Here is a 13,245-nt window from a genome sequence, read left to right as displayed (position 1 = left end):
TCAACAAGTATGCAGTGCAGACACATGAGCAGTAGGCCACAATAAACCAAGCAATTGCTGAAGAAATGTGATCATATAACATGTAGTCCACTTCCCCCCCCCACCCAATACACCAAGCAATATGGCTGTATGATCAAATAACGTTCAATCAATTCAACAGCAGAATTATTCAAGGCTTCATTTCTGTTATGTGCAGCTGGAGGAAGGAAAGAAGGGGAAGAAGGATGATGATGAGGAGGAGGAGGATGATGGTGGTGAAGAGGATGAGGAGGAGGAGGAGGGTGTTGGTGATGATGATGATGGTGATGACAATGATAATATAATAGATGCAATTAAGCAAATGATTTAATCCGAAGCGATTTAAAGTCATGCATGCTTAGATGTTTACATATGGGTGATCCCATTGGGAATCGAACCCACGACCTGTGGTGCTGCGAGTGCCAACGACGTCTATGATGACACAAAGGATAACCACATTGACGACAACGGCTGAGTAGAAAATAAAATCCGGCAAACTCTTTATAACAAACAGGTACTTTGTTCTCTTGGTTCTCTGTTTTCAGAGCTGGTCATGTGCTTCTTCTTCTCAGTCTAAGTCTTCCTCCGTGACTCCAAAGAGGATTAGCTACACCTGTTTTTTCTTCTGTTTTCTGGCAGGTGTAGAAACTTGGTCCCAGTTCCACTATTACATTTGCAGTCGTATTTCTCCATGTCACACATACTAACGGTGAACCAAATGAAGAAATATTGATCCGTCTTTACTTCAAAACATTACGTTGCTGTTAAATTAATAACTCTAGAAACGAGTATACTAGGTTAAAACACACGTCTTAAGTAAAAGTCTGAAGAGGTCAATTCTAGGAATGTACATTAAAGACTTCTTACGTATGCAGTGAGCTTCAGATTAGTCGCACACTGGTCTAGACTAAATACCGCTGCTTTTGAAACTTATACGGAGGTCATTTAGCACACAGAAACACCCCCCCCAAAACGTTAAACGTTAAATATGAGTAATATTTTTGTATTTTTTTATATATATGAGTAAATAATTTTTTAAAAGCTGAAATCCCATTGAGGTGCAACATATCGTATCAGGCCTGTTATTCAAAGCCCACATTGCCTCTCCACTTGACTAAAACCAAAGCTGCCTTAACAGAAAATGGCTCGAGAAAAACTGAATCACGCAGTAAAATACTACTGAAGTAAAAGTCTGAAAGTATTTGTTTTTAAATATACTTTCTGTATCAACAGTCAGTGTAATTGCTCAAATATACTTTTAAGTATCCAAAGTAAACGTAAAAGTATAAATAATTTCACATTCCTTATATTAAGCAAACCAGACGGCACAATTTTCTTCTTTTTTATGGATAACCAGGGGCACATACCAAAACTCATACATCATTCACAAACTTAGTTTAATGTAACAAATTCTCTTGGCTGTCAGGGAAAAGGTAAAAGTAGTCAAAAATATAAATGTATTTTCTTAGGAATGTAGTGAAAAAAAAACAAATAAATACTTAATTAGTACTTTAAAGTGTTTTTACTTAAATACTTTACACCTCTGGATACAATGGGTGATTTTCATTGTTGACGTAGAGTACTTGGTGCTGTAACGAAAACATTACAGCCAAAACATGACTATCATTTTCTTATTTTGACATACTTGACAGCGTATACACCGAGTGTAGAAAACATTACAGCCAAAACATGACTATCATTTTCTTATTTTGACATACTTGACAGTGTATACACCAAGTGTAGAAAACATTAGCAACACTTGCTCTTTTCATGTCGTAAACCACAATTCCATCCACAGATGTTATGTGAGGAACGCCATACAGTATATAACAAAACTAATGACAACATATACACTGAGTGTAGAAAACATTAGCAACACCTGCTCAGCTGTCCCCAGTCCACCTGGCCGTGCTGCTGCTCCAGTTTCAACTGTTCTGCCTTATTATTGTTGGACCATGCTGGTCATCTATGAACATTTGAACATCTTGGCCATGTTCTGTTATAATCTCCACCCGGCACAGCCAGAAGAGGACTGGCCACCCCTCATAGCCTGGTTCCTCTCTAGGTTTCTTCCTAGGTTTTGGCCTTTCTAGGGAGTTTTTCCTAGCCACCGTGCTTCTACACCTGCATTGCTTGCTGTTTGGGGTTTTAGGATGGGTTTCTGTACAGCACTTTGAGATATCAGCTGATGTACGAATGGCTATATAAATAAATTTGATTTGATTTTCATGACGTAAACCACAATTCCATGTTTTATTTTTGAGTATTCACATGTTTTATTTATGAGTATTCACATGAAAATATGTCACCAATTGGATGGAAACCTAGCTAGTGACTGACCAGGTGAATCCAGGTGAAAGCTATGATCCCTTATTGATGTCACCTGTTAAATCCACTTCAATCAGTGGTGATGAAAGGTGGAGACAGGGTTAAAGATGAAGGGGAGGAGACAGGTTAACGATGAAGGGAGGAGTCAGGTTAAAAATGAAGGGGAGGAGTCAGGTTAAAAATGAAGGGGAGGAGTCAGGTTAAAAATGACGGGGAGGAGTCAGGTTAAAAATGACGGGGAGGAGTCAGGTTAAAAATGACGGGGAGGAGTCAGGTTAAAAATGACGGGGAGGAGACAGGTTTAAAGATGACGGGGAGGAGACAGGTTTAAAGATGACGGGGAGGAGACAGGTTTAAAGATGACGGGGAGGAGACAGGTTTAAAGATGACGGGGAGGAGACAGGTTTAAAGATGACGGGGAGGAGACAGGTTTAAAGATGACGGGGAGGAGACAGGTTAAAGATGACGGGGAGGAGACAGGTTTAAAGATGACGGGGAGGAGACAGGTTTAAAGATGACGGGGAGGAGACAGGTTTAAAGATGACGGGGAGGAGACAGGTTAAAGATGACGGGGAGGAGACAGGTTTAAAGATGACGGGGAGGAGACAGGTTTAAAGATGACGGGGAGGAGACAGGTTTAAAGATGACGGGGAGGAGACAGGTTTAAAGATGACGGGGAGGAGACAGGTTTAAAGATGACGGGGAGGAGACAGGTTAAAGATGACGGGGAGGAGACAGGTTAAAGATGAAGGGGAGGAGACAGGTTAAAGATGAAGGGGAGGAGACAGGTTGATTGTTGTCCTATGGACAGTCTCCCACCTCAGCTGTAGATCTCTGCAGTTCATCCAGAGTGATCATGAGCCTCTTGGCTGCATCTCTGATCAGTCTTCTCCTTGTATGAGCTGAAAGTTTAGAGGGACGGCCAGGTCTTGGTAGATTTGCAGTGGTCTGATACTCCTTCCATTTCAATATTATCACTTGCACAGTGCTCCTTGGGATGTTTAAAGCTTGGGAAATCTTTTTGTATCCAAATCCGCTTTAAACATCTTCACAACAGTATCTCGGACCTGCCTGGTGTGTTCCTTGTTCTTCATGATGCTCTCTGCGCTTTTAACGGACCTCTGAGACTATCACAGTGCAGGTGCATTTATATGGAGACTTGATTACACACAGGTGGATTGTATTTATCATCATTAGTCATTTAGGTCAACATTGGATCCTTCAGAGATCCTCACTGAACTTCTGGAGAGAGTTTGCTGCACTGAAAGTAAAGGGGCTGAATAATTTTGCACGCACAATTTTTCAGTTTTTGATTTGTTAAAAAGTTTGAAATATCCAATAAATGTCGTTCCACTTCATGATTGTGTCCCACTTGTTGTTGATTCTTCACAAAAAATACAGTTTTATATCTTTATGTTTGAAGCCTGAAATGTGGTGTAACAGTATAATTTTAAACCGTCCCCTCGCCCATACCCGGGCGCGAACCAGGGACCTTCTGCGCACAACGACAACAGTCACCCTCGAAGCATCGTTACCCATCGCTCCACAAAAGCCGCGGCCCTTGCAGAGCAAGGGGAAATACTACTTCAAGGTCTCAGAGCAAGTGACGTAGCCGATTGAAACGCTATTTAGCGCACACCGCTAACTAAGCTAGCCGTTTCACATCCGTTACACTCACCCCCCTTTTGACCTTCCTCCGCAGCAACCAGTAATCCGGGTCAACAGCATCAATGTAACAGTATACTTTTTTAAACCGTCCCCTCGCCCATACCCGGGCGCGAACCAGGGACCCTCTGCACACATCAACAACAGTCATCCACGAAGTATCGTTACCCATCGCTCCACAAGAGCCGCGGCCCTTGCAGAGCAAGGGGAATTACTACTTCAAGGTCTCAGAGCAAGTGACGTAACCGATTGAAACGCTATTTAGCGCACACCGCTAACTAAGCTAGCCGTTTCACATCCGTTACACTGGCAAAAGGTTGCAAAGTTCAAGGGGGCCGAATACTTTCGCAAGGCACTGTACATTGGTAACCAGTTTATAATGGCCAATACAACACAGCTAAGGGCTGTATCCAGGCACACCGCGTTGCATCGTGAATAAGAACAGCCTTTAGCCGTGGTATATTGGCCGCGCATCGCAAAACCTTGTGCCTTACTGTTTAATTATACCATGCAGAGTGTGTCGTAAATGGAGCAGTCTTGGTATTGATCTGCAGCGTCTCTGTAGAGTCAATAGGATTGATCCATTGAGGTTTTTTTGTAGGAGAACTAATCACACAGAACCCTTTCTCCCTCAATTAGTCACTTCAGACTCTCTTCAGGGGTGTGTCCTAAATGGCACCCTATTCCCTTTATAGTGCACTACTTTTAACCAGGGCCCTATGGCACCCTATTCCCTTTATAGTGCACTACTTTTAACCAGGGCCCATAGTGCTCTGGTAAAAAGCAGTGCACTATATAGGACATAAGCTGACATTTTGGACTGACCATCTACTACCGATGGCCCTTTTTAGATGAGTGTTTCTCAATCTGTTTTTTAACAGGGTCTGTGTTCCAGTCTGTTTTTGCTAAAAATGCCAACAAGTCCTTGTCACTCATTGTTTTGAGAGATGGTGTTGGTTGACGCAGAAAGATATCTGAGATCAGGCTAGGACTGGCAAACAATGTTTTTATCCTCCTGGGGTGCCGCTTCCATCAAAACTAGCACTCGAACATCTCAGGGTACCTGGGTTGCCGCTTCCATCAAAACTAGCACTCGAACATCTCAGGGTACCTGGGGTGCCGCTTCCATCAAAACTAGCACTCGAACATCTCAGGGTACCTGGGGTGCCCCTTCATCAAAACTAGCACTCGAACATCTCAGGGTACCTGTGGTGCTGCTTTCATCAAAACTAGCACTCGAACATCTCAGGGTACCTGGGGTGCTGCTTCCATCAAAACTAGCACTTGAACATCTCAGGGTACCTGGGGTGCTGCTTCCATCAAAACTAGCACTCGAACATCTCAGGGTACCTGGGGTGCGTCTTCCATCAAAACTAGCACTCGAACATCTCAGGGTACCTGGGGTGCCGCTTCCATCAAAACTAGCACTCGAACATCTCAGGGTACCTGGGGTGCCGCTTCCATCAAAACTAGCACTCGAACATCTCAGGGTACCTGGGGTGCCGCTTCCATCAAAACTAGCACTCGAACATCTCAGGGTACCTGGGGTGCCCCTTCATCAAAACTAGCACTCGAACATCTCAGGGTACCTGGGGTGCCGCTTCCATCAAAACTAGCACTCGAACATCTCAGGGTACCTGGGGTGCCGCTTCCATCAAAACTAGCACTCGAACATCTCAGGGTACCTGGGGTGCCGCTTCCATCAAAACTAGCACTCGAACATCTCAGGGTACCTGGGGTGCCGCTTCCATCAAAACTAGCACTCGAACATCTCAGGGTACCTGGGGTGCCGCTTCCATCAAAACTAGCACTCGAACATCTCAGGGTACCTGGGGTGCTGCTTCCATCAAAACTAGCACTCGAACATCTCAGGGTACCTGGGGTGCTGCTTCCATCAAAACTAGCACTCTAACATCTCAGGGTACCTGGGGTGCTGCTTCCATCAAAACTAGCACACGAACATCTCAGGGTACCTGGGGTGCTGCTTACATCAAAACTAGCACTCGAACATCTCAGGGTACCTGGGGTGCCGCTTACATCAAAACTATCACTCGAACATCTCAGGGTACCTGGGGTGCCGCTTACATCAAAACTAGCACTCGAACATCTCAGGGTACCTGGGGTGCCGCTTCCATCAAAACTAGCACTCGAACATCTCAGGGTACCATAAAGCAGTATCCCACGGACCGGGCCCGGTCCAGGAATCTGAGGTTCAGTAACACTGTTTTAGAAGAGTATCATGATAGAATATAAACAGAACATGAGGATCATATAAACTCAGTTAATCCAAAGTGATTTTATACTATATATATTTGCAAACTGTACAATTGCACTGTATCATGACATTCATTTTCATTGAATGTTCCAGTCACTGTCTGTGCTACAAAGGATTGGCGTTGGAGAGGGATGCTATTCGATACACATGTTCTACCCTAGAAAATAAACTCAAAATAATATGAAAAATAACATCGCTATGGAGACAAGTCAAAGGTTTGATACAGAAACTCATTCGTTATTTAAGACTAGGACGATGACAGTTTAAGCATGTTAGAAGATGTTTTGTTCATGGGGGAAAAAACACCTTGAGAAATACTCTTATTTAGCTTCAATGTCTCACCCAGAATCTAAGATTCATCCAGTGTTGGTGTGACTCAATTCTCCATGTCAATCACAATGTACATGTGGCATTGCAGGAATCTAATGCATGTACTGTATGTTCAATACATCATTGCCAAACTCATCAAAATCAACAAGATTAAATTGGTTGTACCAATTACAAAACAGTTGAAAGGGTTTTATCTGCTCTGTTAGCAGTACCAGTAGAAATCAGTTGAAAGAGTTTTATCTGCTCTGTTAGCAGTACCAGTAGAAATCAGTTGAAAGAGTTTTATCTGCTCTGTTAGCAGTACCAGTAGAAATCAGTTGAAAGAGTTTTATCTGCTCTGTTAGCAGTACCAGTAGAAATCAGTTGAAATGGTTTTATCTGCTCTGCTAGCAGTACCAGTAGAAATCAGTTAAAAGGGTTTTATCTGCTCTGTTAGCAGTACCAGTAGAAATCAGTTGAAAGGGTTTTATCTGCTCTGTTAGCAGTAGAAATCAGTTGAAAGGGTTTTATCTGCTCTGTTAGCAGTACCAGTAGAAATCAGTTGAAAGGGTTTTATCTGCTCTGTTAGCAGTACCAGTAGAAATCAGTTGAAAGGGTTTTATCTGCTCTGTTAGCAGTACCAGTAGAAATCAGTTGAAAGGGTTTTATCTGCTCTGTTAGCAGTACCAGTAGAAATCAGTTGAAAGGGTTTTATCTGCTCTGCTAGTACCAGTAGAAATCAGTTGAAAATATTTATTGGAAAGAGAGAACAAGAAAAAAAGAGAGAACATCAAAACCAGGGTAAAAATCCATGTCTTCAGAAAAGCGTGACTTTGGTCTTTAGACTTGGGCTATTTGGTGCTCCAGTGTGGACTTTCTAAAATCTCACCAGTCATTGACGTAAAATGTATCCATTACACAATAGGGAGAATCATCAATGAGACAGACTCATCGAGCTCTAGAGTCGGCTTTCTCTTAAAGGTGGTTAGTCAGGTGGTTGGTCAGGTGACTGGTCAGGTGGTTGTTCAGGTGATTGGTCAGGTGACTGGTCAGGTGGTTGTTCAGGTGGATGGTCAGGTGACTGGTCAGGTGATTGGTCAGGTGGTTGGTCAGGTGGTTGGTCAGGTGGATGGTCAGGTGACTGGTCAGGTGATTGGTCAGGTGGTTGGTCAGGTGACTGGTCAGGTGATTGGTCAGGTAGTTGGTCAGGTGATTGGTCAGGTGATTGGTCAGGTGGTTGGTCAGGTGGTTAGTCAGGTGATTGGTCAGGTAATTGGTCAGGTGATTGGTCAGGTGACTGGTCAGGTGATTGGTCAGGTGGTTGGTCAGGTGATTGGTCAGGTGATTGGTCAGGTGGTTGGTCAGGTGGTTGGTCAGGTGACTGGTCAGGTGATTGGTCAGGTGGTTGGTCAGGTGACTGGTCAGGTGATTGGTCAGGTAGTTGGTCAGGTGATTGGTCAGGTGATTGGTCAGGTGGTTGGTCAGGTGATTGGTCAGGTGATTGGTCAGGTGGTTGGTCAGGTGGTTAGTCAGGTAATTGGTCAGGTGATTGGTCAGGTGACTGGTCAGGTGATTGGTCAGGTGGTTGGTCAGGTGATTGGTCAGGTGATTGGTCAGGTGGTTGGTCAGGTGATTGGTCAGGTGATTGGTCAGGTGGTTGGTCAGGTGGTTAGTCAGGTGGTTGGTCAGGTAATTGGTCAGGTGATTGGTCCGGTGGTTGGTCAGGTGGTTGGTCAGGTGGTTGGTCAGGTGGTTGGTCAGGTGGTTGGTCCGGTGGTTGGTCAGGTGGTTGGTCAGGTGTTTGGTCAGGTGACTGGTCAGGTGGTTGGTCCGGTGGTTGGTCAGGTGGTTGGTCAGGTGACTGGTCAGGTGGTTGGTCAGGTGACTGGTCAGGTGGTTGGTTAGGTGGTTGGTCAGGTGGTTGATCAGGTGGTTGGTCAGGTGGTTGGTCAGGTGGTTGGTCAGGTGGTTGGTCAGATGACTGGTCAGGTGGTTGGTCCGGTGGTTGGTCAGGTGGTTGGTCAGGTGACTGGTCAGGTGGTTGGTCCGGTGGTTGGTCAGGTGGTTGGTCAGGTGACTGGTCAGGTGGTTGGTCCGGTGGTTGGTCAGGTGGTTGGTCAGGTGGTTGGTCAGGTGACTGGTCAGGTGGTTGGTCCGGTGGTTGGTCAGGTGGTTGGTCAGGTGGTTGGTCAGGTGGTTGGTCCGGTGGTTGGTCAGGTGGTTGGTCAGGTGGTTGGTCAGGTGACTGGTCAGGTGGTTGGTCCGGTGGTTGGTCAGGTGGTTGGTCAGGTGACTGGTCAGGTGGTTGGTCCGGTGGTTGGTCAGGTGGTTGGTCAGGTGACTGGTCAGGTGGTTGGTCCGGTGGTTGGTCAGGTGGTTGGTCAGATTCCTCCATTGACTTTGTATCCAGAGTCATTGACATAAAATGTATCAAAAACTTGATAGAAAAAGGAAAAGGTGTATTGCTGTTCTCATTACGCTCCGTCAGTGGAATACTCCTCTGGCTGACCTCCAGCCATAGCTGTCATCAGGGATCATAGGTTCAAAGGTCAACGGACAGGGTAGTTTAAGGGTCGACAACGGGAAAGTTGCTGACCTTGTTGTTCCTGCTGATTCGTCGTTCTGGCCGTGGGCGTGGCTGTTTGGTCTGGATCAGTTCCTCTGGGGTGTTCCCTAGCGGTGGGAGGAGCCTCTTTTTACTGTTCCTGGTCTCCGGCAGCCACTGGGGCGGCAGCTCGAATGGACCGAACCCAAACTGGGTGGGGTTGTCGGGCTCCGTGGGGGTCGCTGGCGCCACCTGTGATGAGGAGGTGTAAGAGCAGGCGTGGACAGGGGCAGGGGAGACTTTGGGCAATATGAGAGGAGGTTCTTTAGTCACTAGGACACTCTCTGATTGGTTGGGTCTGTTTCTGTAGAACCATCTTCCCTTCGTGTCCCCCTAGTCTACCTCCAAGGTGGTTCTCTTTGGGTTGCAAACAACCCCACCACATCCTGACCCTAACGAAGGTATCTCATTCTCTACCTCCTCCTCGTCCTCTTCATCGGTCGGCCTAAAGATCTGCTGCTGTCCGATATTAAACATCTCCAGGAGCTGGCTCCCGGCCTGAGCCGACCCCTCCAGCCCTCCCCTCGCCCCCTATCCCCAGGGCCCCAGTGCTGACTACGTTACGCCGGCTGTAGCGTCTGTGGACCCGGGCTAAAACATCCAACAGGCACTGCCTGGCCGTGCGGTTCACCGTCAGAAACAGCAGAGGGTTGGTGAGGAGAGACACCTTTGGCAGCCAGATGGCTGTGAGGTAGAGAGAAGGAGACAATTCCTCACCGTCCCCGAGAAGAGTGCGGTATACCACCAACGCCCCATAGGGGGCGCTACAGGCCGAGAAGGCTAAAACGACAGCTAGTAATGTAGCGTGTAGCTCAGCCTCGCGCTGCGACACGTACGGAATAGAGATGGAGTTCTGAGGGGTTCTCAACGCTGCAATAATCACCTTCTTCTTCTGGCTGGCGCTAAGGGCTCGGCGAATCAGAACCATGAACAGGAAGACAACCGCCAGTGGGAGGATCACCTAAAAATAAAATGTAATTAAAAACACAACAACTGTTGTACTGTTGTCTTTCCTGCACCAACACTCTTAGAAAAAAAATTGGTTCTAAAAAAGGGTTATTCGGTTGTCCCCATAGGATAACCATTTTTGGTTCCAGGTAGAAGCCTTTTGGGTTCCATGTAGAACCATAGAGGGTTCTGGAACAAAAAAAAATAGTTTTTCAAACAGTTCTCATATGGGAACAGCCAAAGAATCGTTAAATGTTCGCGATAACATATTTCTTTTCTAAGCGGGTAGCACTCATACTTCTATTTAGTTACTAAACACTGGCGAGCTGAAAAGCTTCTTTTTTTTTTAAATGTAAAGAAGTGGGTTTTTTTTACGTGCAATGATTGAAATTCACTGACTGGATAAAAACCGACTGATAAATGATCACAATGTAAATGTAACCACCGTGGTTACGTTGTAGATCACCACGTAGACCATGTGACCCAAGGAGCGCGCGCGGGCGTCGGAACATGACAAGGTAGCGTACACGTCGGTAACGTTGGTGACGGCGAACACAGGCACGCTGGCGATGGTGGCGTGGATCCAGATGTAGATAACCAGGTCACGTGATCTGGCGTCTGAGATCTTCCTCTCCAGAGGGTAGAGGACAGAGTAGTACCTAGAGAGAAGAAGAAGAGGAGACAACATTATACACTGTCCTGAGGGTAGAGGACAGAGTAGTACCTAGAGAGAAGAAGAAGAGGAGACAACATTATACACTGTCCAGAGGGTAGAGGACAGAGTAGTACCTAGAGAGAAGAAGAAGAGGAGACAACATTATACACTGTCCAGAGGGTAGAGGACAGAGTAGTACCTAGAGAGAAGAAGAAGAGGAGACAACATTATACACTGTCCTGAGGGTAGAGGACAGAGTAGTACCTAGAGAGAAGAAGAAGAGGAGACAACATTATACACTGTCCAGAGGGTAGAGGACAGAGTAGTACCTAGAGAGAAGAAGAAGAGGAGACAACATTATACACTGTCCTGAGGGTAGAGGACAGAGTAGTACCTAGAGAGAAGAAGAAGAGGAGACAACATTATACACTGTCCTGAGGGTAGAGGACAGAGTAGTACCTAGAGAGAAGAAGAAGAGGAGACAACATTATACACTGTCCAGAGGGTAGAGGACAGAGTAGTACCTAGAGAGAAGAAGAAGAGGAGACAACATTATACACTGTCCTGAGTGGTCCAGAGGGTAGAGACAGAGTAGAGGACAGAGTAGTACCTAGAGAGAAGAAGAAGAGGAGACAACATTATACACTGTCCAGAGGGTAGAGGACAGAGTAGTACCTAGAGAGAAGAAGAAGAGGAGACAACATTATACACTGTCCTGAGGGTAGAGGACAGAGTAGTACCTAGAGAGAAGAAGAAGAGGAGACAACATTATACACTGTCCTGAGGGTAGAGGACAGAGTAGTACCTAGAGAGAAGAAGAAGAGGAGACAACATTATACACTGTCCTGAGGGTAGAGGACAGAGTAGTACCTAGAGAGAAGAAGAAGAGGAGACAACATTATACACTGTCCTGAGGGTAGAGGACAGAGTAGTACCTAGAGAGAAGAAGAAGAGGAGACAACATTATACACTGTCCTGAGGGTAGAGGACAGAGTAGTACCTAGAGAGAAGAAGAAGAGGAGACAACATTATACACTGTCCTGAGGGTAGAGGACAGAGTAGTACCTAGAGAGAAGAAGAAGAGGAGACAACATTATACACTGTCCTGAGGGTAGAGGACAGAGTAGTACCTAGAGAGAAGAAGAAGAGGAGACAACATTATACACTGTCCTGAGGGTAGAGGACAGAGTAGTACCTAGAGAGAAGAAGAAGAGGAGACAACATTATACACTGTCCTGAGGGTAGAGGACAGAGTAGTACCTAGAGAGAAGAAGAAGAGGAGACAACATTATACACTGTCCTGAGGGTAGAGGACAGAGTAGTACCTAGAGAGAAGAAGAAGAGGAGACAACATTATACACTGTCCTGAGGGTAGAGGACAGAGTAGTACCTAGAGAGAAGAAGAAGAGGAGACAACATTATACACTGTCCTGAGGGTAGAGGACGTAGACAGAGATGTAGACAGGACAGTAGTATCTACCATTAGATGTAGACAGGACAGTAGTATCTACCATTAGATGTAGACAGGACAGTAGTATCTACCATTAGATGTAGACAGGACAGTAGTATCTACCATTAGATGTAGACAGGACAGTAGTATCTACCATTAGATGTAGACAGGACAGTAGTATCTACCATTAGATGTAGACAGGACAGTAGTATCTACCATTAGATGTAGACAGGACAGTAGTATCTACCATTAGATGTAGACAGGACAGTAGTATCTACCATTAGATGTAGACAGGACTGTAGTATCTACCATTAGATGTAGACAGGACAGTAGTATCTACCATTAGATGTAGACAGGACAGTAGTATCTACCATTAGATGTAGACAGGACAGTAGTATCTACCATTAGATGTAGACAGGACAGTAGTATCTACCATTAGATGTAGACAGGACAGTAGTATCTACCATTAGATGTAGACAGGACAGTAGTATCTACCATTAGATGTAGACAGGACAGTAATATCTACCATTAGATGTAGACAGGACAGTAGTAGCTACCATTAGATGTAGACAGGACAGTAGTATCTACCATTAGATGTAGACAGGACAGTAGTATCTACCATTAGATGTAGACAGGACAGTAGTATTTACAAAGGCTGCAGTCTGAGCACTAGGAATCTCTCATTAGAGCAGACAGCAGGCATTGACGAGGATTCTCTTGGAAACATCACAGAAGAGAATAAAAGGTAAGACGTGTGTTCTTGTGATTGTTAATTTCCTGTGAGTTTGATGTAAACAGTATGAACAGTATGAACACTAAGGAAAGCCTTCTTAGAGGATGTAGATGGAAGACTCTCTGGAGTGGAGACCGGAGGGTCCTTCACTGAGGCTAGGAGACCGGAGGGTCCTTCACTGAAGCTAGGAGACCGGAGGGTCCTTCACTGAGACTAGGAGACCGGAGGGTCCTTCACTGAGGCTAGGAGACCGGAGGGT

The 13,245-nt window shown here is 45.5% G+C and overlaps 1 protein-coding gene and 2 long non-coding RNA genes across 3 annotated transcripts in view; 1 reads left to right on the top strand and 2 right to left on the bottom strand.

The window, feature by feature from the left end:
• The first annotated feature begins 2,489 nt into the window (after positions 1-2,489).
• Positions 2,490-3,618, top strand: LOC127926594 (uncharacterized). The gene is made up of 3 exons (XR_008124499.1): positions 2,490-2,801; positions 2,930-3,033; positions 3,085-3,618. It is a non-coding gene; the product is annotated as an uncharacterized LOC127926594 (long non-coding RNA).
• Positions 3,619-8,865: 5,247 nt separating this feature from the next.
• The window catches only part of LOC118381014 (G-protein coupled receptor 176-like), a gene marked incomplete at its 5' end in the record, with an annotated part of 5,855 nt that continues 1,475 nt past the window's right edge, over positions 8,866-13,245 (bottom strand). The window contains 4 exon segments of the mRNA XM_052512026.1: positions 8,866-9,504; positions 9,592-9,731; positions 9,733-10,161; positions 10,594-10,807. Coding sequence (XP_052367986.1) covers positions 9,162-9,504; positions 9,592-9,731; positions 9,733-10,161; positions 10,594-10,807 — 1,126 coding nt within the window.
• LOC127926593 (uncharacterized) lies at positions 10,989-12,223 on the bottom strand. Its single transcript, XR_008124498.1, has 3 exons — positions 11,479-12,223; positions 11,133-11,262; positions 10,989-11,067 (listed from the first exon to the last, which is right to left on the bottom strand). It is a non-coding gene; the product is annotated as an uncharacterized LOC127926593 (long non-coding RNA).

Source organism: Oncorhynchus keta, unplaced genomic scaffold (genome assembly GCF_023373465.1).
Source record: "Oncorhynchus keta strain PuntledgeMale-10-30-2019 unplaced genomic scaffold, Oket_V2 Un_contig_7873_pilon_pilon, whole genome shotgun sequence".
Taxonomy (NCBI): Eukaryota; Metazoa; Chordata; class Actinopteri; order Salmoniformes; family Salmonidae; genus Oncorhynchus; species Oncorhynchus keta.
Note: the sequence above shows the minus strand (reverse complement) of the source record. Positions and strands in the feature narration are given on the sequence as shown.